The 21,445-nt window shown below is 56.4% G+C and overlaps 6 protein-coding genes across 6 annotated transcripts; 2 read left to right on the top strand and 4 right to left on the bottom strand.

Moving 5' to 3' along the window:
* Positions 1 to 2,839, bottom strand: GGTG_12975 (hypothetical protein). Its single transcript, XM_009230877.1, has 2 exons — positions 1,815 to 2,839; positions 1 to 1,742 (listed from the first exon to the last, which is right to left on the bottom strand). The coding sequence occupies exons 1-2, from the start codon at positions 2,782 to 2,784 to the stop codon at positions 61 to 63; spliced, it is 2,652 nt and encodes an 883-aa protein (XP_009229141.1). The 5' UTR covers positions 2,785 to 2,839; the 3' UTR covers positions 1 to 60.
* Positions 2,840 to 3,105: 266 nt separating this feature from the next.
* On the bottom strand, positions 3,106 to 5,175 carry GGTG_12976 (tubulin folding cofactor B). The gene is made up of 3 exons (XM_009230878.1): positions 5,028 to 5,175; positions 4,362 to 4,662; positions 3,106 to 3,970 (listed from the first exon to the last, which is right to left on the bottom strand). Exons 2-3 carry the CDS (start codon positions 4,626 to 4,628, stop codon positions 3,401 to 3,403), a joined length of 837 nt encoding a protein of 278 aa, XP_009229142.1. The 5' UTR covers positions 4,629 to 4,662; positions 5,028 to 5,175; the 3' UTR covers positions 3,106 to 3,400.
* Positions 5,176 to 7,268: 2,093 nt separating this feature from the next.
* On the bottom strand, positions 7,269 to 7,650 carry GGTG_12977 (hypothetical protein; the record flags this gene model as incomplete). Its single annotated transcript, XM_009230879.1, has 2 exons — positions 7,269 to 7,366; positions 7,596 to 7,650. 2 exons carry the CDS (start codon positions 7,648 to 7,650, stop codon positions 7,269 to 7,271), a joined length of 153 nt encoding a protein of 50 aa, XP_009229143.1.
* A 9,000-nt stretch (positions 7,651 to 16,650) lies between these two features.
* GGTG_12978 (hypothetical protein) lies at positions 16,651 to 17,093 on the bottom strand (the record flags this gene model as incomplete). The annotated part of the gene is made up of 1 exon (XM_009230880.1): positions 16,651 to 17,093. The coding sequence occupies exon 1, from the start codon at positions 16,882 to 16,884 to the stop codon at positions 16,651 to 16,653; it is 234 nt and encodes a 77-aa protein (XP_009229144.1). The 5' UTR covers positions 16,885 to 17,093.
* Positions 16,996 to 17,435, top strand: GGTG_12979 (hypothetical protein). Its single transcript, XM_009230881.1, has one exon. It carries the CDS (start codon positions 17,093 to 17,095, stop codon positions 17,252 to 17,254), a length of 162 nt encoding a protein of 53 aa, XP_009229145.1. The 5' UTR covers positions 16,996 to 17,092; the 3' UTR covers positions 17,255 to 17,435.
* Positions 17,436 to 19,180: 1,745 nt separating this feature from the next.
* GGTG_12980 (hypothetical protein) lies at positions 19,181 to 20,140 on the top strand (the record flags this gene model as incomplete). Its single annotated transcript, XM_009230882.1, has 2 exons — positions 19,181 to 19,226; positions 19,496 to 20,140. 2 exons carry the CDS (start codon positions 19,181 to 19,183, stop codon positions 20,020 to 20,022), a joined length of 573 nt encoding a protein of 190 aa, XP_009229146.1. The 3' UTR covers positions 20,023 to 20,140.
* Positions 20,141 to 21,445: the final 1,305 nt, after the last annotated feature.

Consider the following 21,445-nt stretch of genomic DNA (forward strand, 5'->3'; position numbering starts at 1 on the left):
GACGAGGCCGTGGAGACATGGCCAGATGCATCAAGCTGGCACCCGACGCAGCCCCGTAGATTATACAATATATATGATGTCGTTGTAGGAATACTTCTCGAACAGTCTGTCCCACCCCTCATGGGAGTCGGGCCACCAGTCCGCGCGTGCGAGACCGAATCTTTTGTAAGCCAAGCGCCGCTTGCCGTCCCGCTCCGGGCAGCGCCGCAGCACCATGAAGACGTAGGCGGTCATCCTCAGGAACTGGTAGCCCGCGAGAATCATAAAATCTCCGGGGAGGTGGCGGCTGCTGTCGCCGTCAAAGAATATAGAGAGCTTCCACTCGGTGTCGGGATCCAGGTCGGGATCTATGTCGACGTCATCGCGCGTGCAACAGGTGGTGGTAGGTCGTTTTCGTCGCTGATTTTTGTCGGTATCTTGGAAGTGCCAGTATTCAAAGTCGTACATGTCCAAAAGCTTGCCCTGCACCATCAGGGTGCCATTGGAGACCTCGCCGAACGGGTCGGGTCCGCGCGGCGTGACACGGTAGCGCAGCACGGTGATGACATACTCGTCGCCTTGATCCACTAAATAATGCTCGTGCAACCCACCGTCGACGGCAGCCCAGGACCACGAGGGGGCTCTGTATCGCTCTGGGGTTCCGGTCTTGATCACCTTTTCGTCATATTTTTCGTCGTACTTGCTCACAGGCTTGGTCGCCCAGAAGAGGTCGGGGACTAGATTCGACCTCCATAGACCAGCAAGATACTCGTCCCCGCTCACGCCGGCTATGCGGTGGAATTCCCGGGCCAGGCCCGCGATGGCGGGCAGTTTGTCCGACTCGACCGAGATTTCGCGTTTGCAAAAGTCTTCGACCAGAGTGTGCCAACATTCGTGGAGATCCTCGGCGGTGGTGCTTCTGGCCGCTTCGCCTACCGGCAGTCTTATCGTCTCGACCTCGCGTATTGACCGACCGGCGTCGGATTGCCTCATCTGTTGGCACTCCCACATGATCCGATCGCTCGAGTATACCAGAAGCCGCCGTGAGAGAACTCGCTCTTGGAGCGCCCAGCCGCGGTGGTACAGGGGCGTGCCTTTTAGGACTGGTGGGTACTCTTGGTAGCGGCCTAGGCGGACGGCGCCGTTGAACTCGGGCCGCAGGACCGAGCGCAGCACCACCTCGGTGTAGGAGAATCGATTGCACTGGCTGCTGTGGAATATCCCTTCGTGGACGGATGCTGCAGCAGCCGCCACGAGCGTGAGGTAGGCGCCTTTGTAAACATCGCCCATGCGCCCGGACTCGGCCTCCCAGTCGGCTCTCGCTTCTGGACTAGGGCCCTGTATGATGCAGAGTGCGTCGACCCACAGGTAGCGGACCTTCAGTCCACGGGTGGTGGCTGCCGCGTCCCGGACGGTGAGGGGCAGTTCGCGCTCCGAGAAACCGAGCCTTCTCTGCGCGAGGTTATCCGGCGTGGTTACGTATGTGGCCTCTTGAGCTGGCTGACCCCAGCAGTAGCTGAGGGCGATATAGGATTCGGCCTGGAAATTCATTGTTGAAGGCTCGACCAGCCTCAAAAGGTCCGGATCGCTGAGGTCAAGTAGCCTCGAAGGGAAAAAGCCGTGGGATAAGCTCGGAAGCCTGCAATTTTCATGTTCCTGGGTACAAATATCGATCCAGGCGAGGGCAATGCGGAGTTGCTCTGGAGAGCCAGGGTCACTCATGCGGGGCGCACTGGAGGCAATGTGAGGCTCCATGGACGATCCTGACGATACGTTAGCAAGCTGCAGTGCATGCAACGCAGATAGGAACATGGTATGGGCTATGGAATCAGCACCTTTCCAGGAACAGATCGGGAGCTTGGTTTCACATTTGTGATAGCTGCCCGATAAGTCTGAAATTCGTGTTTGATACTCTACCCGGAGCGCTGTGAGTTCCTTCTTCCAAAAGGCAGCCCTTAGAACAACCGACTCCTGCTGGCTTGCGGACGGGTCGGTACAAGGCTGCTTGTGCAGCCAGCGCTGACGACATTTTCCGAGCTGGCCCATGATCTCGGCGCAAAAGCCACAGCCGCACTCCCGGATAGCGACTGGCGATCCAAGGCAAAGACCCGTGTCGGAAGCCAGCTCGTCAAGGTCAAGATTGCTGTAGCGCTCGCAGGGAGCCTCGTGGCCCGGTCCGGCCACGAACGCAGCGGGAGAGTACGGCGGCGGTGGTGGCGGACCCGTGCGGGCCCGGTTGTCGGACGGTGGTGACCTTGGAGCGGGATCACTGCCGGCCGGTTTATCGGAGGGTGGTGGCCTTGGAGCGGGATCACTGCCGGCCCGGTTATCAGACGGGGGTTTGGACGGGGGTGTGGTCTCGAAGATATAAATGTCGCCGCTCCTGTAGTCGACTATATACTCCGTGGGCTGGTGCGCACTCCCAGCCGGCGGGACAGTTGTCTCCCGAAGCCTCCATGGGGGTTCAATGCCGTAGGAAGTATACTCGGCTCTGGCATGCTTGCTGCTGTCTCCCCAAACTGGGAAAGCCGTCTCCCGGCACGGGCGCCCGTCCTTGGCGGCGGCCTTGACGGCGGCCCAAAACGCGTCCGGGTCACTGCCGTCGACGTCACGTATAAAGTCGGGAAGTTCATGCTCTGGGCTGGGGACTACGCCCAGGTCTTGCAGCGCCCTGAGTTTCCCGGGGTGGAGAGGCGATTCGACTTTTGTGACTCGGTTGTAATATAGTTTGTGGCCTTGCGAGCCCACGATTTTCTCTATATACGCGGGAGGAAGGGGGATGTTTGAAAAGTCGGGGAACGCCATTGCGTGGGGTCTGATGAGCCTGGGAATGGTTGATGTCTGCCTCCCTGGACATAGCATGGCGGTTGTCAGTGAGAGAATCGGGTCAAACCCCGCCCCAGTACGACGGAGGGGTAAATCTGCATCGCCGGGATCCCCTCCCAGAGCCCGGCTGCGATTCGCCCAATGGGAATCTAGAAAAGAAAGTCAAACTGACAGTGAGTGCTACCTGAATGCCATCAGGCACTCAACCGCCAAGGCTGGATCAAGCCTCCACAACTTGCCCTGAGGAAAATATCTGGTTGGCTAGGAGAATAACCATATCAGGTATACATGTATTTACCCCTTTCGGACTTTATAGGCGATGGGGAATAATACCTATCAGGGCAGCAAATGAGATAATATCACTGCTCCGGCACGACAACTGTTTAATGAGGTCCGGTAAAGAGGACCAGTCCAAGTATCTGCGTGTCCTCATCGTGTCTTGTCACCACATCGCATATATAGGTATACATGTATTTACCCCTGGCAACGTCTGCCTTCCTTGGCCTAGCCAACTCAATCAAGCAGAGCAATCCAATGTAGCCCTAGCGACGCCCAGCGCCCAAATGCCCAGGCAGGCATGACCAAGCCACAGCCGTCACATCTCCTCCCTGTCCGGGTCGCCCTCCAGGTCGTTGAGCGGCCGGAAGTCCCCAATCTCGATCCTCGCGGGCCGCACAAACATACCATAGTTTAGGCTGCCCGCCTCGCCCCAGTACCTCTTGCCGCCGATGCTCCCGTCGTTCCTGCCCAGGGGCTCGTCGAGCTGGACGCCAACCCAGAAGCCAGGGTCGGGGATCTCTGGCACGTCGCCGACGTAACGGACGACGCCGTAGAGCAGGACTTTAGGGTCCTCAATGTGGCAGCGCCGGCCGGGCTCGATGCCGCGGTCGGCCGCTTCGCGCGCGTGGGCGGCAACCCGCGCCTTGGCCTTCCCCGGCGCCTTGGGGTCGAACCGGCCCAGTTCCTTCGCCTTCTTGAAGGCCAGGAATGTGTTCGACATCTCCTCGTACGCTTTCTGGGGGAGGTCGTACTTCTCGGGCCCCGTCGTGTCCTTCGGGCTGGACACGGCCCCGGTGTTGTCCTCCGGACTGGAGTCAGCCTCGAGGTTGTCCTTGTCCTCCACCTTTTCCTTCTCCTTCTCCTCTTCATTTTCCTTTTCCTTCACCTTTTTTGGTGGTTTCACGTATTTTTGGGTCAGTCTTGGCTAGAAAAGGGGAGGAAGAAAGGAATAAAAAGCATAAAAGGATAGTGGCTCGTCGTTTGTGATGCATTTCGCCCGCTTCTGGAAGCTATCCGTTGACTCGACCAGGAGGCCGCCAAGGGGCTGGGTAGGGCGGCGAGGTGGCGGTGAGATTGTCAAGAGCGAGTGGTTCGGTTCGTGAACAGGTCCGACTCGTGGCCACGACAAGGTGCGGTAAGGAAAACAAAGGACGAGATGAAAGCAGCAAAAGAGGATAGGGATGAAGGGATGCACCGGTGAAGTGACATCGCCCAGTGGGATGTGTGGAACGGTCAAAAGTATATTGTATATCATGGAACGGAACCAAGCAACTCACAATCAGATGCGTGTACCGTCCCGGCTCGAGTTGGAACTCAGCCAGACGAGTGGTATCCTCGTCTTCAACATTGGCCACCTTGATGGGGACGGGATGCTCGTCCCCCTCAGCGTTAAAAAATAGGTCCTGACACCATGTCCGGACACCCACCCAGTTGTATATCTTGTTTCTGAGCTCGCTGATGGTCCACGACGGGTCGATCCACCGCTTGCGACCCATGCCAGCCAAGTCTATAAGCAAGTGGCTCATACCCTGACCGTCTGCCATCTTCCTTCTTCTGTTATTCGCTTCTCACTTTGCTCTAGCAGCTCCGGGGGTTAGTGAGTGGATTTGTTGCCAGAGACCCCGTAATAGGAGACATCTGCTGGAAAAGCAAGCATTGGTACGACAAAAGACGGTGACAGGAAGCGAGCATGGTCTAGTTCATAAATCGACAGTGTTAAGGGAGACACGCAGCAGCCTCGTTCATCCCAAGTCGGGATGATAGGCTGTCAGCGGTCCAAGTGCAGGCCCTATGTGCGCATATCAAGATCAAGGCGTGGTCGTGGCTGGCAGCCGGCGACTAAAGCACGCTGGCTGATATCAAAAGCTGACGGCGTCTGCTGCGAAGAACCCCGCACGAAAAGAGAAAAAAGCAAAGAAGACACAGAAAAGGACCGAACCTACGTGTTGTGTTGCTCTGGATGCTCTGTCTGCGGCCAGGAGGTCGATTCGGCGCGGCAAGGTGGACAGCTCGGTTGAGATGTGGTGGCCGTACGTGTTGGCACCAGCTCGTGCCCCTCAATCGAGCCCAACCAAACATGGCGTCACCAAGAGTCCATCATGTCCGAAAAAAAAAATTCCGCCAAGCACGAGCCACAACCAGGGCAACAGCCCCCCCAGCCACAGTTTCCTGACCTGTCACATCCCCTCGCCGAGGGGATAGCTCAGCCAAGGTGGGCGAAGACCTTGGACAAGGTGGGGAAAAGTGGACCCCCAAACCTCAGCCAAGGTAGCAAAGGGGGTAAAAATGCGGATGTGTTGCATATGCATTGTATATACATTTTTAAATAAACGGTAAGTAAAGTTTAACGTAAATAATTTATTATTATATTGTAAATAAAGTATAAAAAGACTTGCGTATAAATATTAAATAATATATTTATATTGTAAAATAAAGTAATAAAAAAATACATACGCTTAACACACGGCTCGCGTATATAATACATATATAATAATTTAAAAAATTAATAATTGCATATGCGTTGCATACGCAATTCAAAAACACTTTAACCAAGATGGGAGAAAAAATGAGCCGTCTAACCAAATTGGGGAATTTTTTAAGCTCCCACCTTGTTTGAGGTCTTCGCCCACCTCGGCTGAGCTGACTACTCCCCTCGCCTGGCAAGGGACCGGCGTCAACCCGTTTTTACAAGTCAAAAACTCCACTCATCATCTTGTCCACCCAGGCCCCACCCCGGCGAGAAGGAAAAAAGGGAAAGCTGCACAACAACCACACACGGACTGCACCTGGCGCTGCACCCCAGGCTTTTCCGGCCGGCCCATCCGTCAAAAGAAATCACCGAGAGGTCGGGCGCTGCCCACACCAGAGAAACGTCAATCTCGGTACGAGGGGTGTGTGTGTTTGGGTGGGTTTTGGGAACAACAGGCTGCCCGCTTGCTGGCTATTGGGTCGGCGAACAGATGCGACGAGGCAAATTTGTTGGTAATATTCCAAGGTAGTCAAGTTATGACGAAGAATGACCCGAACGAGAAAGAAAGAAAAAATAAATGCATGATGGGGTCACGGAAAAATGAATAAGAAATAAGTCAACCAAGGGAGGGGGCGTGTGAAAAGAAAGAAAGAAAACAGAAACAAATGGGGGCTTTTGTGAATGTCAAATGTCAAATGCGACATTGAGATGGCAGGCGTGAGCGGCGGCGGGCGGGCTGTGTACGACGACGGGGCTGATGCGGCAGCGCGCCACAAGGCTTGGTCCGGCCGGCTAAGGGAGACAACGGGAATACCGCAGATGGATGCGGGCTGGCGGCGACCAGGCGCAAGATGCGATTTGATCTTTGTCGGGATGGGGTCAGGACTTGAAATGGTGGCTTGGTCGGCCTGATCCCGTCTATATTCGCGGTTGCGCTATTGAGGTTAGTTAGGGTGAGGCTAGGTTTGTGCCCGGTGTGGGAAAGTATAGCAAACGAGGCGATATAGGGAGATCCAGAGCAGATCCCCTCCCCGGGACGGAAAGAAGAAAACAAAGAAGAGAAGGCGAAAAAAAAAAAAGCAAACGGCGCCGGCGACACACAAAAGTCGGCCGGGAAAGCTGCCCACCTGAGCTCCATCTCGCCTTGTTTCGTCTCGCGGCCCCCTCTCTCCTATTCCATGCACTCAAAATTGTGGATTTTATTCTTGTATCCTTATTGTTACTTTTCCTACGCCCCCCGGCCCATTCCGACTCGCTCACCGCAGGCGCAAAGAAGAAAAAGAAAAAGAAAAACCGCGCACTCAGTCGGGAATATCGTCATTCTGATAAGGGGAGGGTCTTGGAGGAGCAGGAGCAGGGGGTGAGGGCGTGAAGGGGTGTGAGGCGCATGGACCCTCTTGAAAAAAAAGAGGAGATATGGGGAATGATGTGCCGGTGTAAACGAATCAGCAACAGGGCATTTGCAATGTCTGGCGTCCTTTTGTCTTTTGGCATCCATTTTCCGTTGGGTATGACATGGTTTGGTTGTTTGCAATTATTTATTTGTCTTTTGTATTGTTCGGCTCGGATGTTATGCGTTTGCAAAGAAGCAAAGATGTTGCCCAGCTTGGGAATAATGAAATGCGTGATATGGACAGGCAGGACACACGCCTGCGCTCTCGTTTGTCCTTGTCGCCGTCGGAAGGCCGTCTCGGTGTTCGCCTCCGGCCCCCTCCTATATTTTCTTCTTTTCTAACAGCCCCATGCCGTTGCCCGGTATAGAAGACATTATCGGGCGGTATATACTCGGTGGTGATGAGCCACTCGCATACGCTGTATGCGGCCGTGGGTGGGTGGCCCAAGCCACCAGATATGCTGCCTTCCTTATTGGATCATCGATGCGGCAAGCGGAATTGGCTGATCGGGGGGGAACCAGGCACCAGTACAAATCACGCACAGGAGGGCGTGTTCCGCTGGCTGGGTGGCCGCCCGGCTGGCCGACGGATAAGGGGCAAGGGTACAAGGGGGCAAGGTGCAGCATCAGCATTAGCATCAGTGGTACCAATAGCAAGTGGTAGTAGTGGCAGCAGCAGCAGCAGCAGCAGCAGCATCAGCATCAGGGTCTGCTTTGTGTCACGGAAAACACATCGTAGTGGCGCACAGGCAGCCAGCCGTCGATTTCGCGCCGCCCTTTTGTGCCAGGTATAGTGGCCATGGCGTGCGTGCCTTGTCCTCCCTCTCCTCTCTCTCTCTTCTCCTACCCTTTCCTGGCGGCGGCCTGCATCGCCAATAGGCAAGCTGCCGCTGGCGAGTGACGCCTTTCGTCCCTCTTCGGATCGTCTCCCCGAGTTCCAGCGGGTACCCGATCCTTGGGACAGCGGCGTTATTGGGCACACGGCTCACCTCTGGGCAGGCTAGCTGCAGGTTCAGGTGCATGTGCAGATAGCAGCAGGGCGTACAGGTACAGATACAAGTACAGATACAGCTTCGGCTTCAGCTTTCCTTCTTCTCGTTTGTTTCCATGCAAGCCGCCTCTCCTTCCTTCCTTCCCACCGCCTCCTCCCACCCCCTTTTCCCCACTTTCCATTGCTTTGACGGGAATGCAGCCTCCCGTCTTGGTCGTCGTGTCCGCCCTCGTTTGTTCGTCGGGCAGTCCAGCCGTCAAGAACAAACGGGGATAGAGGAGAAGGGAAAAGAAAAGAAGGGAAACAGACACCAATAAAAAAAAAAAGAAGGAGCCAGGGTCGGTTGTGCATGCACGCACCCGCCTCGGCGGCTTCCATTGCCCCTTCCATTTCGTCTTCGCTGGGGGAACACGAGCAACGGGCTGGCGCCGCCGCTGTTGTGCCACAATAAACGGAAGTGGCGGCCAACACAGAGTTGTGCTTTCCTTGTTTGCTGCCTGGCTGCCTGTCTAGGTGGCTGTCTGGGTCGGCAGGCGCTGGGCAACGCCCTTTCCCCCTTTTCCCTGCCGCCACCGCCAATCACCGCAACTTGGTCACTTTGCACTGTTCCTTCCTTTTCTTTTCCACCCCAGCCTGCCAGCCACCCTTTTCAGTTCACGTCCCTCAGGGAATGGCACACGGTAGAAACACCTCAGTCAATGTCTAATAAACTCGCCAGGGGTCAGCTGGACCACTTGGGGTCTAGAACCCCTCGCTTTGTCTTTTTTCCTTTCTCCAACACGTTCGTAACGGTGCCCATTGGTGACGAGAAGATATGGATACGTCGATGGTCCCAAAAATAACCCCGTGCTTCCCGTCTTGAAATTTGCAAGACAGTCGTCTCGTCATGTACTGTGTAGCACACGATTCAAGCAACCTGCCCGCTTCCACTACCCGTCGGTCTCCCAACCGACGCAAGCTTTTTTAGGGGAGGGCCTACCGAGAGCCCAAAATGGAGTCTTCTTGTCTGAGCCCGTCTCCAGAGCAGAGAGACAAGGTGGCGATGCCGGTGGTCACGGTAGCACCCCACTCCCCATTCCTCATCTTCCACCGGTCTCGATCAGGAGGCCGGGGCCACCATCATGATAAAAAGAAAAAAGATGGAACGGACAGGGCCCCCGGTAGAGGCAGAAAGCCAAGCTGCAAAAGGATGACAGCGTTTCAACGGCGGTGGGACGAATGGAGAAAAAGGACGGACGATGACAGGCGGAATCTCGTCGGGAGTTGTGTGGAGGTAAGGGGAGGAGAGAGAGAGAGAGGGTCCTGTCACCCTCCTCTTCGTCTCTGTGACAGGCCGGTGAGTTAGAAGGTGCAGGAGGAAGAGGGGCGACCGGGCGTCGTTCCTTGCGCTATTGGGAGGGTTCCTTGGACTGCAGGCAGGTGGTCCCGACGTCTCAAGCGAGGGATGGATGCGTTCGAGCTTGCGTTCGAGCGTGCGTTCCGAGTTCGAGTTCGAGCCGGCCTAGCGAGCGAACGAACGACACACCCACCCACCCACCTACACACACGCACACACACGCGGCACTGACAGCTCGGCCCCCTCCCTCTCGGCACTGCCATGTTCGTGCTGTCATGTTCGCGGGTGGAGGTCGCTTGATTTCGAGCTGTGGGCAAGACCGGACAGGGCAGGCCTCCCTCCCTCGCTCCATCCCTCGCTCCCCCAAACGAATAAGAGACAAGGCCCCAAACCAATATTGGACAGGCAATGCTCTGGACGTGGCCGTATCGGGCAAGCCTGGTGGTCTCATGACGGCCCAAGAAAAAAAAAAACACAGTCGCCGCCGCCCCTGCTGCAGCAACGGACGACGACCCCGTCGCCGTGTTTCTATTTTTGCTATTCTGGTGATGTTACCCTCCGTTCGACCTCCCTATCTTGCGGCGGCTTCGCGGCCCAATCTCGCCAACGCGTCTCGTCACCGGACGCCCCAGAGGAGGGGGAGCGGGACGGTGGATGGAGGGGACGGGAGGGGAACCAGTTGATTTCCTCCGAGCCGTTTTTATCCTCCTCGAAACCGGTGAAGGCGGGCGTTGCGGTGGCGGAAGCCACTAATCATTGGAGCTAAGCCGGCATTGGCCAATACGATCGACTGCAAATCGACGCCAATCAGGGAGCCAGGCGGGCGTCTTACCCTGGTGCAGGCATCCCATCTCCTCTCTTATTGCCAATGCACGCTAGGTACTCTACAGTCCTTCCCATTGTCCCAGTTAGGACAGTCATGGGCCTCCCACAGACTCCATCTCACACAAACACATCTCACACAAGGGGTAGTGTTTCCACTCGAGAATAGCATATATCGAGATTGCTTGCCGGCTCCCACTTTCCGGCTTGGATGGGGGAGGCGCCACTTTGGCCGCGCCGCCCGCGTTCCGTTTTGTCCGTCCGTCTGCCCGTCCATCCCGTCCCTGCAATGCGGAGCGGCGGCGGCGGCGGGCCTGAACCGTAACCAGAGATGAAGAGAAAACCCAGGCGGACGAGTTGGCTGGTTCGCTCCTGCCTTGGCAATCTTGACTGACCACCCCCCTGGACGAGGCGGTGGTTCGGGCCCGACAAGTGTGAGTGTGGTTCAAGCAGCCCCCAACCTATGGTCAACAAGACACAATCAGAAAAAAAAGGGCCAAAAAAACGGACATGATAAACCATGCAACCCAACGTTGTACGCCACTGTCGTCAGTCTTGCCAGCCGGTCCGCTTTCCCCCAGCTCTCGGCCAGGAAGCGCGAGGGTGATCACCATGCATTGACGTGACCCTGACTCCCCATCTCGGACCTGTCAGTCCAGCGCCAGGGGTGTGAGGAAAAGGTGCCAGGGGGCCGAGTATCCCCTCCACTCTTTCGACCGCCCTGCCGGGCCTCCACATTTTTCTTTGTTCCTTCGGACTGTTTTTTTATTTCTCGTTTTCAACGGCAGAAAAAAAAACAGTGACAGGGGTGGGAGAGGGACTGGGTGGGTGCCTCGAAGTTGGAGAGAGGGGACAAAAAAAGCAAAGAAAACAAAGAAAGAAAACAGCTGCTAGCTTAACACCAAAAGACGGCACGGTAATAATGTTGAAGCTATCGGGGAATGTGACGAGTCAACATAAAACTAACAGAATCTATCAAAAGTAAAAATGTGAGAAAAAGAATAGAAAAAAACAGCCCCGTTGGCGGAGATTGGCCGCCCTGCTCTGCCCTCAACCAGCCCCGGAAACGAGGCGTCAAGTTCCTCGCGTCCGTCCTTCTCCCTCCGGCTCGTCGTCCGTCCTCCAGTTCGGCCCAAGGCTCGCGCGGTTTCTGTATTCGGCAATCCGCCCGCCCACTCACACACACTCACACACACACACACCCTCCAACCCACCACCCCTGGCTTGCCCATCTCTCTCGTTTATCCAAACTACCAAACTGTTAGCCCCGAAGCGAGAAGAGAATACAACCGTAAGCAAGGACTGTGCTGTGTGTGGTGTGGTCGGTGGCTTCGGCAGGCAAAGACAAGGAGGAGAAGGCCGCAGGACGGGGCAGCAGCCAGTGAGGGCGACGGACGCGGTTCTTTTGGTTCGGGGGAACAAACGTGCATCATCCGCGGGTGCTCGCCCCTCATCTGTCCATCCGTCCATCCATCCATCCATCCAACCCACTCGGAGACATTGAAGGCTCGCGTGTCTATCTCTCTGCATATGTGTGTGTGTGTGTGTGTGTGTGTGTGTGTGTGTGTTTGACCTTGTCCTATCAGACTACCTCCTCCTCCCCTCCCCTCCCCTCCCCTCCCCTTCTCGCTCCCCCGCCATCGGGTAATTTGCGAGCGACTGGGCGTTTGCTTTTCTGCTCCTTTGCCCGGCCCCTCCTCATCCTCCCTCTCTCAATGCACGCGGAGAGAGATGACCTGTCAAGCGAATTTTAAAGTCTTCCCCCCTCCTCCTCCCCCGGCACCAGACGAAACAATGTATGTGCGGCGCGGTGCGTGCGTGCGTGCGTGCGTGCGTACGCGTGTGTGTGCATCCACCCACCCGCCGGGCGCCGTTGGCTAGACTCCAGACCAGACGTGTGTAGGTTACCCTACCCTACCTACCCAAGTCAGGCAGGTGACTGTACCCTGTTTGCCTGCCCCGTCTCGGGGGCCTCACCGCCGTTGGGGGCCGTCGTCTGTTCGTCCGACACCTATATGCCGCGAAAGAAGGGATGAAGGGGGAGGGTTGGCAAGTCACTGCAGAGTAACAGCGGATATACACGCATACGGCGACAGCAAGAGAAAAAAAGAAGAAAAAAAAAGGACCATTCTATTGCCAAAACAAGCACATTTCTTGTTGCCTTCTCAAGAGGAGGGGCCGTGGGCGTGTGATGGCATGCAAGAGAATGCTGTGAGGGTTGCGTTGGACCATCGGGTATCAGACATGATGCATGACGTCGCTATCCATGTCTCTCCTCTCCCTCCCTTTCCTTTCATAACAGGCTGCAATTATAGGCGGCGCGAGCACAAGGCGCACGGCATACAGACACACGCGTGCGCGCGCCTGTGGGTGCAACCTTGCTGGCTCACAGGGCCGTTGCGACGCGCCCGCCGTCGGTTTGATGGTACATACTGTGCGCGAAGCCCGCGATGCGACTTGCGATGGGTGGCATGCACAAGCCGAGGCCGGCCGAGGTGGTAGTGACCCATATCATATATCCCATTGACCTATGTATAGGGGTCGGACAGTGGACAAGGCAAGGCACGCACGCCCGCCCCGGGCACAGGCCAGGGGGGGCCCGGAGGAGGGGGGGGAGGAAGGGGAGCGGGATCGCTCTCAAGGGGGAAGGACAGCCCAGCCTAATTTCCATCACAGCCGGCCCTTGTTTGGGCCAGCCTCTTCTCCTCTACCCACATCCCACCTTGCACCTCATCCCCCCTCGCAGACGCCACCCCCGGACAGCCTATCTGTCTTTTCCGCTGCTAGCCTACCTCCTGACCAGATGCCTGGGTCGGATGATATAGCCCGGGATCATGGACTTTTAGGTCCCCATCTCCCCCTAGCGTCAAATAGCAGTAGTAGTAGCAAGTAGTAGTAGTAGCAGTAGTAGTAGCAGTAGTGGCAGCAGCACGCAATAAGGGCAGTAAGCGACATGTAGACAGCCAGATGAGGCCAGCCAAGTGAGCGGGCCGGGGGTCTTGGAGGCAAAAGCTCTTTCCCACTCGCACCCCCCTTTGAGCATGGTTCGGCCGGGAAAAGCGTGCAACCCATCCATGTCCTGCCCACCACCATCCACATCCATGTCGCGGCTTAGCAACAAGGGGAGGGAAGAAATAGAAAAAAATGGTACGTCGACGCCGACGCCAAGTGGCTAGTGGCCAGTGTTTGTTGCCCGCCCCAATCGTGGGGGTTTGCGGCCCAACGGGTGGGCCACAAAATACCAGACCGACAGGGCAGACACAGGCACGCCTTTCGGGAAGAACGTGAGAAAGTCTCCATTGTACGTGCGCTGACTTGGGCTGATTACACATCCCCGTCGAGACGAAACCGGCGCGCGCTGTCCCCCAAGGACCAACAAGGGCGTCCCATAGGCCGCACCGAGGATAAAAAAGCAAGATGCGGATAAACGAAAGGAGATTTCCTCTCTCTTCTTTTTGTTTGGCAAGGGTGATCAACCGCAGGGCCGCTGCCCAGGGGCTTTATCCGCCCACACGCACCACCAGCTTCGGCCAGCTTCGGCAAGCAAGGGGGTGGCAGGTGGGTGGCGGGGTTCGACCTGCTCGATCCCTCGAACACTCCCCTGGCTTGGGACAAACAAAAGGCAGGGCGGGCGATGCAGAGAGACCGGACGGGACACCGACATGGGTGGGGCCGAGGAGAATGACCCCAAAAGAGAAGAAGCAAAGAAGAGCCGACGCTGGAAACTCAAAGGGGGTCTGGGCTTGTGCGTATGAAGGTGGTGAGCAAACGGAGGAGGTGGGCGGTGATGAGGCGGGGACACATGCAATTTGCCCGGGTAGCGGCAGGCCCTGAAGAGCAGCAGTGTAAGCGACATGCTGGCGGCCGAACTGGATGGAAGCTGCCCACTGGAGTTGCTACCCTCTAGCTCGGCAGCCGGCCCAGGGCGCCCGGAGCGGCATGTCGGTATCTCTGGGTTGCTGGCGACACAGGCACGCGTCGCCCCGAGGCGAGCCATCCGGGCGAGCGAGCGAGGCGTCCCACCCACCCGTGGTGGCGATGGCGACTAGGTACCTTGCCTAGGTACCTTGCCTAGGTACCTCGCCTTCCCTGCCCACTCAAGTCGCTGTGCTTGCTTTTCTTTCTGCTAAGCGTTTCCCTGCGTCCTCGCCCACCTCGCTTGGAGATAGCGGCTTCACTGCCACACTTCCATCCTGGGTCCTGGAGTCTTATTTGTGAAGGGATATTACTGTGTATATGGGCGAACGGGGTCTTGAAAGTGGTGCGGTTCGTTCGTTTAGGTCAAAAAGAAGAAAAAAAGTCTCGTCTCTCGATCCATGCGATGCGCGATGTGACGCTCAGTTTGGTGGGCGGGCCACAACCAGAGGGGAAGAAAGAAAAGAGGAGAAAAGAAAAAAAGAAAAAAGTGGGTCCGGGGGTGAGCAGCCTGCAGAATTGCACGCAGCCCAGTTCTGGGATGAACCCTGTTTTGGCAACGACACCCTCTCAAACGCCGGGCTCCACTGGGATGGATGGGTTGGCTGCATGACTCCACGCCGAGGGCGTCTCGATAGACGGAGTAATTAATTCGAGTGACAGCGGCAGTGGTGTGCTCCATGGGGCAGCTGGCACTTGGCCAAGGGGAAAAGGGGAATTAAAGACCACCACCCCTGGGCAGATCAGGCACTTACCGATCATGGGGAGGCAAATTCGGTCTTTTACTGCCAGTGCTTTTTTCTGTTGTCGCATCCGTCGCTTTCAGCCGAGACAGACGGCCACGTACCTAGCAAAGCGAGGTGGGTGATGAAGGGTGCGGTTCCGACTCAGGGAGAACAAGAGAGTGAAGCAAACAATAGCTGCAGAAAAAAAAGCAACAAAAAGAAACATGGCCAAGCCACTTTGGGTAAAACTAGATCTGGCATCCTCGTCTCTTGTTTTTCCCCTCGCCTCGAGATCTCCGAGCGAACAAGCAAAAGGCCACTGCCGTCTAAAACAGATTTGCGAGCACTGCGCGGTTTGATTGCCCTTGGGAAGCCGGAAACAACAACAGGGCCAGATTTCGTGAGGCGTCGATCATGGTTCATGTCATGGTTCATGACGGTGGGGATCCCAAGGCAAACTCGCCAAAGAAAAACGTCGACATCAGTGTCACACGTCCCCCTGTGCAGTGTGTTCCCTCTGACATGGACTGTGTTTGCTCGCCTCGCTCGTTTGTGTATTTGCCTCGTTTAGGTCGTTTTCTCCACGCAAACTGACGGTGAGCGAGCCGAGATGTAGGGAGTGAAGGAAGGCAGACAAAAAAAGCAACCCCCCTAGAAAGCAACGCAAACGAGGCTTCAGGGGCTGGCAGGTTGGCAGGCTGGCGACACAAAAGTCCGCAGGTTGCATCATATAGAGGTCGCAATATAGGCCGGTTCGGCGGCAGAAGCTGGTCGCCGAGGCCTTGTCGACGCATATAGCAGTATCATTGAGACAATATGTCGACAGGGGTCTCGTTTTTCGGCAGGACGAGTGGGCGGTGGCGGCGGGGTGTGGAGCAGCAGCCAACCACTCGCGCAGCCGCTGTCAAATTGCCAATTGCAGCGCGGCCCGAGGAATCTCAAATCACTGAATGTTAGGTGGTCTGGACGGGGAGGAGGTCGGTGGGTGGTGGGCGAATTTGGAGTGGGGGAGGATGGCGCGAGTTGAGTTGGATTGATGGTAGTGAGTTGGATGGCGATGGAGGGTGACAGCAGCACAGGGCGGAACCACTGGTCGAGGCCCCTTCCCCCGTCATGATTTGCCCGCCCGCGCCACATGGTTGTCCGTGCCGGCCAGCGCGCGTCAGCCCGGGAATTTTCTCAACCAGCCCCTTGGGATCTTCGGACCGGCCCTTTCACGTTTCTGTTTTACTTTCTTTTCCTTCTTTTCTTTCTTGGTGATATCATCACTTGCGACAATCTATCGACTCCGAAACGAATTCGATCGCCTTGTTGATCCGACTGCCTGAACTGATTGGCCGGGGCTGGAACTCCCGTCCTCGCCCTGGGCTTGATGTTGCTTGCTGCTGCGGCTGCATGGGCCAGGCGCCCAGGGCCAGGGCAGCTGAGGACGGACCCTGCGGCATTGACGACCACATCTCCCTTGTTTTTCTCTCTCTCTTTTGCTTAGGCTTCGCCCACCTTGTCCCCACAGGCGCAGCGTTTGTGCTTCGGTGTTCGGACTCGGCCGTTGGCTCCATTCGCAAACCGACTCGCACGGATGGTGTGGCATGGATGGTCGCATCGGACGAGCTGGCAGAGTCAAATTTCTGGTGCCACGGATGGGAGAGCACGCACGCACACCGACGGTAGGTACAGTGCAGCGCAGTGTTTGCATTTCCAGCAGACTGCACTGCTCATGATAATGGTTCCAATTTTAAAAATCCGGGCAGAGCGATATGCACACAACGAAAGAGGTGGAAACCACAAACCCTCCAACTTGAATCCCACCTTACTTTTTTTTGAAGGCCGTGACCGGTTTCCATCCCAGGCCTCCCCCCTTGCCCACCAGCCCTCCTTTTGCCTCTCCCCCACACCCACCACATCTGCTTTGAATCAGGTCCGCTGCGCAGTGCCGTGCCGTATAGTGCGCTGTCCTGTCTGCAAACACGGTGCGCGACCCATGCCGCCGGACAACTTTTTCAAACTTCGCCCGTCCAGCAGCGCAAGCCATCCATCAGGCGGGACAATCATCAACTTGATGCCGACGTGACATATTACGGGGCGTGCTATAAACCGCCATGTTGCATGCGCAAGGCGGCTGCTGCAATCCGCCGTCCCTGCGGGCATGATTCTGTGATGATCATCAGTTCATTGCGTCGGTTCGTGCTCCTTCCTTCCTCCGTCCCCAGAGTTATTGCCCAGATCTCCATGGTGGATCCCCCGCTGATCACCCAAAAAGTGACAAGATGGCGATGCTGTCTTTGCTTTTATCGAGCGTGTTACAGTCGCCTGGTCGGGCCGCGCACAGAGACTCCTCCTCGCCAATTGCAACGACATGGCGACGCATAAATCTATTAGAATTGCCGATATTTCCCAGCGTCGCATTTCTGATGTGGTGGCACGGCCAAATGCGACGCTGCAGGGCCTGCTGTGGTCAAATTCTGGAGACGGAGAGTGTGGGGCCCGCGCCCTTCTCCAAAAGGCAAGGGGACAGTAACGTTTGTCCAAATACCGCCGTCGCACACACGTTGCAGCTCGATTCCGATTGGCTCGATGAATCGCCCAGATGGACCCAGCACGCACTCACAAGAGGAAGCAGTGCACGCAACCGGCTCCCGTCCCACCATCACCATCACAGACGTCCCTCAACCCTCCCTTTTTTTTTCTTTTCTATTATTTCCCCTTTTGCCAAATTAGCCGTGTGTCTCTTCGCCGGAAGTGGAAGGGGGGCTTGTTGCAAGATGGAGAATTTGGCCATCCTTTTTGGGCCTTGAAGCGGGACGGTGGCCCTTGTGTCCTCCTCCCACCCAGCCGGTGCCCTCCCACATACACTTAGCCGGGGTCTTGACCGTGCCCCCTCACACCCGCACAAGCGCGACGCATGCACGCGCCGTCTCGCCCTGTCCACCACGAAGATGAAAAAAAGGGAAAGTATCGCAACGGGCTGCCAGATGGGGCATGGCATCCGATACCTCCTTCTTTGACCCTCTCGAACGTCTGCCGCTAGCGTTTCGTCTCTAATTGACTTTTCTCCCCCTCGTCTTTCTGGTCTTCCTTCAGGAGCTTCTACGGTGGTTCCATGCAGGCTGTGTCGTGTTTGTCCCTGTCGTTTGAGGTTAGGTATTGCTGGCCTGGTGCCCGCCTGGGCAGCAGACCTGCGCGTGCTGGCTGACCGCCTACGACGCAACCACCCGCGCAACCTTCTTTTTTTCCTTTTTTTTCTCCTGCCCTGCTCGGGTCCTGCCTGATTTGGGCTCGGTTCCGAAACCCAATGGATACTGGACTGCTGATATTGCCATCTTATCCGATTCTGTTATCTTTCTTTTCTTTTTCCCTTTTCGGCCTTGCCGCCCTACCCCTTCATGTGCCGTGCCGTGTTTTGAGCTTGAAGCTCAGCTGTCATTGATGGTTTAGGTTTCGTGGCGGCTTTCGCATTTACACGTAGTGTTTGTTGGTCTAATACCTCATGGCCAACCCCTGGGAGCGCCGCTTGCCGCGGACGCCGATCGGAAAATCAAGCACAAACGCAAAACATTGCAGCGACATCTGGGGAGGTGTGTGTGGGTGCTGTGTGAAAAGGCACTCAGGTGTGTGAGCGAGTGTGTGTGCTGGTTTGAAGGAGCCCGGAAACGTGGTGTTTATCCATGCATTTCAGATCTTGGATCTCAGATCGAAAAAAAAGGAGATCTCGGGTGGACGGGATCTCCTCGCTTCTTTTGGGCTTGCCACATTCGGAGTTGCCCGCGAACGCCTACCTGGTCGGACAGGACCAGTGGTGGCTTTTTTGCTTTTCTTTTTCCTCTGACGTTATTCTTCACCGGGCTGGTGGAGGCGATTCAGGCCGAATTAGAGTCGAATTGGAGTCGATAAACGACGCGCTTGACGCAAGCGGGCAGCCCAGCCCAGCCCTTCTAAGATTTGGATAGCCACCAGCGGAGCAGGAGCAAAATCCCGGCGACCGGGGGATTAGATTGGGATTACCTCGATGTCGATACGCAACCGCATTTCTGGTAAGGCTAGACAGCCACGACCTCAGACGGTGGTCTCGTGCAGCGGTTGCGTTTGTCCCTGTCCCCCCCGACCTAGGTCCCAACCAAGGACGCACCAGATTTGTCCGATCCGGCCATGCTGTCTGTCCCCTTGTGCCCGTGGCTTGATTCGGCTCGTTTCTTTTTTTCTTTAGCTGATCTTCTTCTTTAGTGGCTTGTTGCAGACTTGTTTTAATAGCAAGACAGCCGTGGCGCTATACTACGCAAAGGTAACAATCTTGTCGAGCTGCTATTTATGAATATGTTGGCCGAGGACGTCACAAAAACTTGGCTCCATATCGGACCTGTCCGTTGATGCCATCCGCGCAGGCTAAACCCACGCCTCCTCACAAACTGGCCCCACCCGACGAGGCGAGGCGTCGTTCGCTCTCCACATGCTTGCATGCCGGCCCATCATATTCGCAAATGCAACTGCACCGAGTACGTCGACACGGCCCGAAAGGAATGGGAGGAAGAACAGTGCTGGCTGTCTCCAAAGGTTGGGCGGGCGGCCTTGTCGCGCCCATCGCTCCTCCTCTCCCCGATCCCGGCGACGCCGTCGACACGTAGGAACCCTCGTGCATGTTTGCCCGGCGCACGAGTGAGCCCTGTCTCGGCTGGCGGGCGGCTGACGCACAGGCTCGTCCGCGTCCCCCATGGTCGGAAGTCGGACCGCGCATGAAATCATTACGTGCCTTTTTCTTTCCCAGCCCGGGTGCCACCGCACGACGACCGGGGTGATAGGATGCTGCGGGCAGCCGGGCTAGACAGGGGCCGACCGGGGCTTTGTCACTGGTACTGGGCTAGTGGTGTTTGCTGGATGCTGGGAGGCACCGACAAACCAGAAGAGCCCGACAGATTGGGCATGGCTCCTGAGAAGGAACAAAGAGAGAAGGAGAGTGAGAAACTCTGGCTTAGACGCCATCTCCTCCCATTGCCCATTGCCCTTGCCCATTGCCCCATCCCTCCATCGATACCCAGACTGGCACTAATGCACCGCCGCAGCAGCTTACACCTCACATGGACCGCCCGCCTGCCTCTCGCGCTCGTTCTCCCGAACGTTGAGCGTGCTGAACGTGTTGCTAGTCTGTTAGCGAGTTCGCTTTTTGGCGCTACGCATCCCCATCCCCACCACATCCTTGTCTTCAGCCAAGCTGCCGACTTGGTGCATGGTACTTTAGGATGTTTGCAGGGAGGTTACTTTGCCTGCCGGATATGTCGGCGTGGCCTAGTTTAGCGCAGGAATGCGGCCTTACTGTACGTATATGGCTAGGGTAGCTGTCCGCAAACGCAAAAGAAGGATGGCCGTTTTTTTTTTTTCAACAGCTGAGCATTTCAGCAAAAGCTTCGCTGACTTCCTTCTGGCTTGAACAGCCTCAAGGTCTTCAAGCGAAGCATTAGGCGGATGAATCGCCTGCTCTGCTAGCTGCTACATGCGAATCCATCATGCATGAATGCGTGGCTAAACATGGCAAAACACCCCTGGCTTGGGGTTTTCCTGCTCTTTGTTTCTGCTTCTGCTGATGTTGCTCTGCCGGATGACGCTCGCCGACCCTCTTGGCATAATAATTCTTTTCATGCTTTTTTTTTCCGGCGTCGCTCTCTTTTCCTTTGCCGGCTTACCAGGAACACACCCATGCCGACCCCAGCAAACGGGCGGCTCGAGGACCAGGTCCTCGGCGCTCTTGCCATGAGTCCATGATCGACCTGTTTGACTCGCTCCTTTATTGCCCGCCCGCCCGCCCGCCCGCCCGGCCAAGCCCAAACCAACGCCCAAGTTGCCATGCGATTGATGTGCGTGCTTGCTTGGATTGTGGCGGGGACTCGGGGTAGACAACCGAGAGCTGGATAAAGTGAGTAACCACTCTCGGTCGAGTAGAGCAAAGCAAAGCAAAGCAAAGGCAAAGCAGAGCAGGGCACAAGACCCTGCACTTGTCTTTTCACATACATACGCATACACACACGCACACGCACACGCGCACACGCACAAGCACGCGTACTCACACACCTCGACTGCCACTCGAGGGCCCTTTTCGTTGTGACAGTGGGCAGATTATGTCAGGTGGATTGGATAATTCCCTGGCCCAGCACCCGGCCTCTGGTTTCTGGGACGGCGAATAAAAGAGCCGAGACAGTGACAGATCGAGACGAAAAGAAGGTGAGCCAAAAAAGCTCCAAGTCAAGCTCGCCGAGGCCCACCCGATCCACCTACCAGGGCCCCATCGGCTGGTGGGCACTTTCCTGGCCGGTTCTTGATGTCGCGGACAGGGGGCGTGAGAAGATGAAATAGGAAGGAACGAGGAACATGGATGGCGGCGCTAGGAACAATTCATGGTGGGGACTGGGTCGCGGAAGCAGCAATGGAGGGGGGGTGAGCGAATATCATATCTCCGGATCTGGGCGGCGGCCAATGCTGGGTCTCACTCCCCCAACCTGGATGGAGTCCCTTGTCCCTTGCTCCTGCCCTTGCTGCCACCACATCCATCCATTGACCCTGACCCTGACCCTGTTGCCCAAAAGAAAGAAAAAAAGGCAAAAAAAGAGGGATAAAAAAAAAGTCCCAGACCCAGACAGCCAATGTTGCCTGCCCGCCAGCAAAGACCAGCACGGTGCGCCATTTTGTTTCTTTTTTTGCTGGAGGGCACACCCATGATGGAACC

This window comes from Gaeumannomyces tritici (genome assembly GCF_000145635.1).
Source record: "Gaeumannomyces tritici R3-111a-1 unplaced genomic scaffold supercont2.10, whole genome shotgun sequence".
NCBI classification, from domain to species: Eukaryota; Fungi; Ascomycota; class Sordariomycetes; order Magnaporthales; family Magnaporthaceae; genus Gaeumannomyces; species Gaeumannomyces tritici.

Excerpts from the sequence above, each read along its gene's own strand:
- GGTG_12979 (XM_009230881.1), top strand. The coding sequence starts at position 17,093 with ATGGCGACGCATAAATCTATTAGAATTGCCGATATTTCCCAGCGTCGC.
- GGTG_12976 (XM_009230878.1), bottom strand. The coding sequence starts at position 4,628 with ATGGCAGACGGTCAGGGTATGAGCCACTTGCTTATAGACTTGGCTGGC. Across the intron at positions 3,971-4,361 it reads GACGGTACACGCATCTGATT|GTGAAGGAAAAGGAAAATGA; the intron begins GTGAGTTGCTTG and ends CCACCAAAAAAG.
- GGTG_12975 (XM_009230877.1), bottom strand. The coding sequence starts at position 2,784 with ATGGCGTTCCCCGACTTTTCAAACATCCCCCTTCCTCCCGCGTATATA. Across the intron at positions 1,743-1,814 it reads CCCGATCTGTTCCTGGAAAG|GATCGTCCATGGAGCCTCAC; the intron begins GTGCTGATTCCA and ends ACGTATCGTCAG.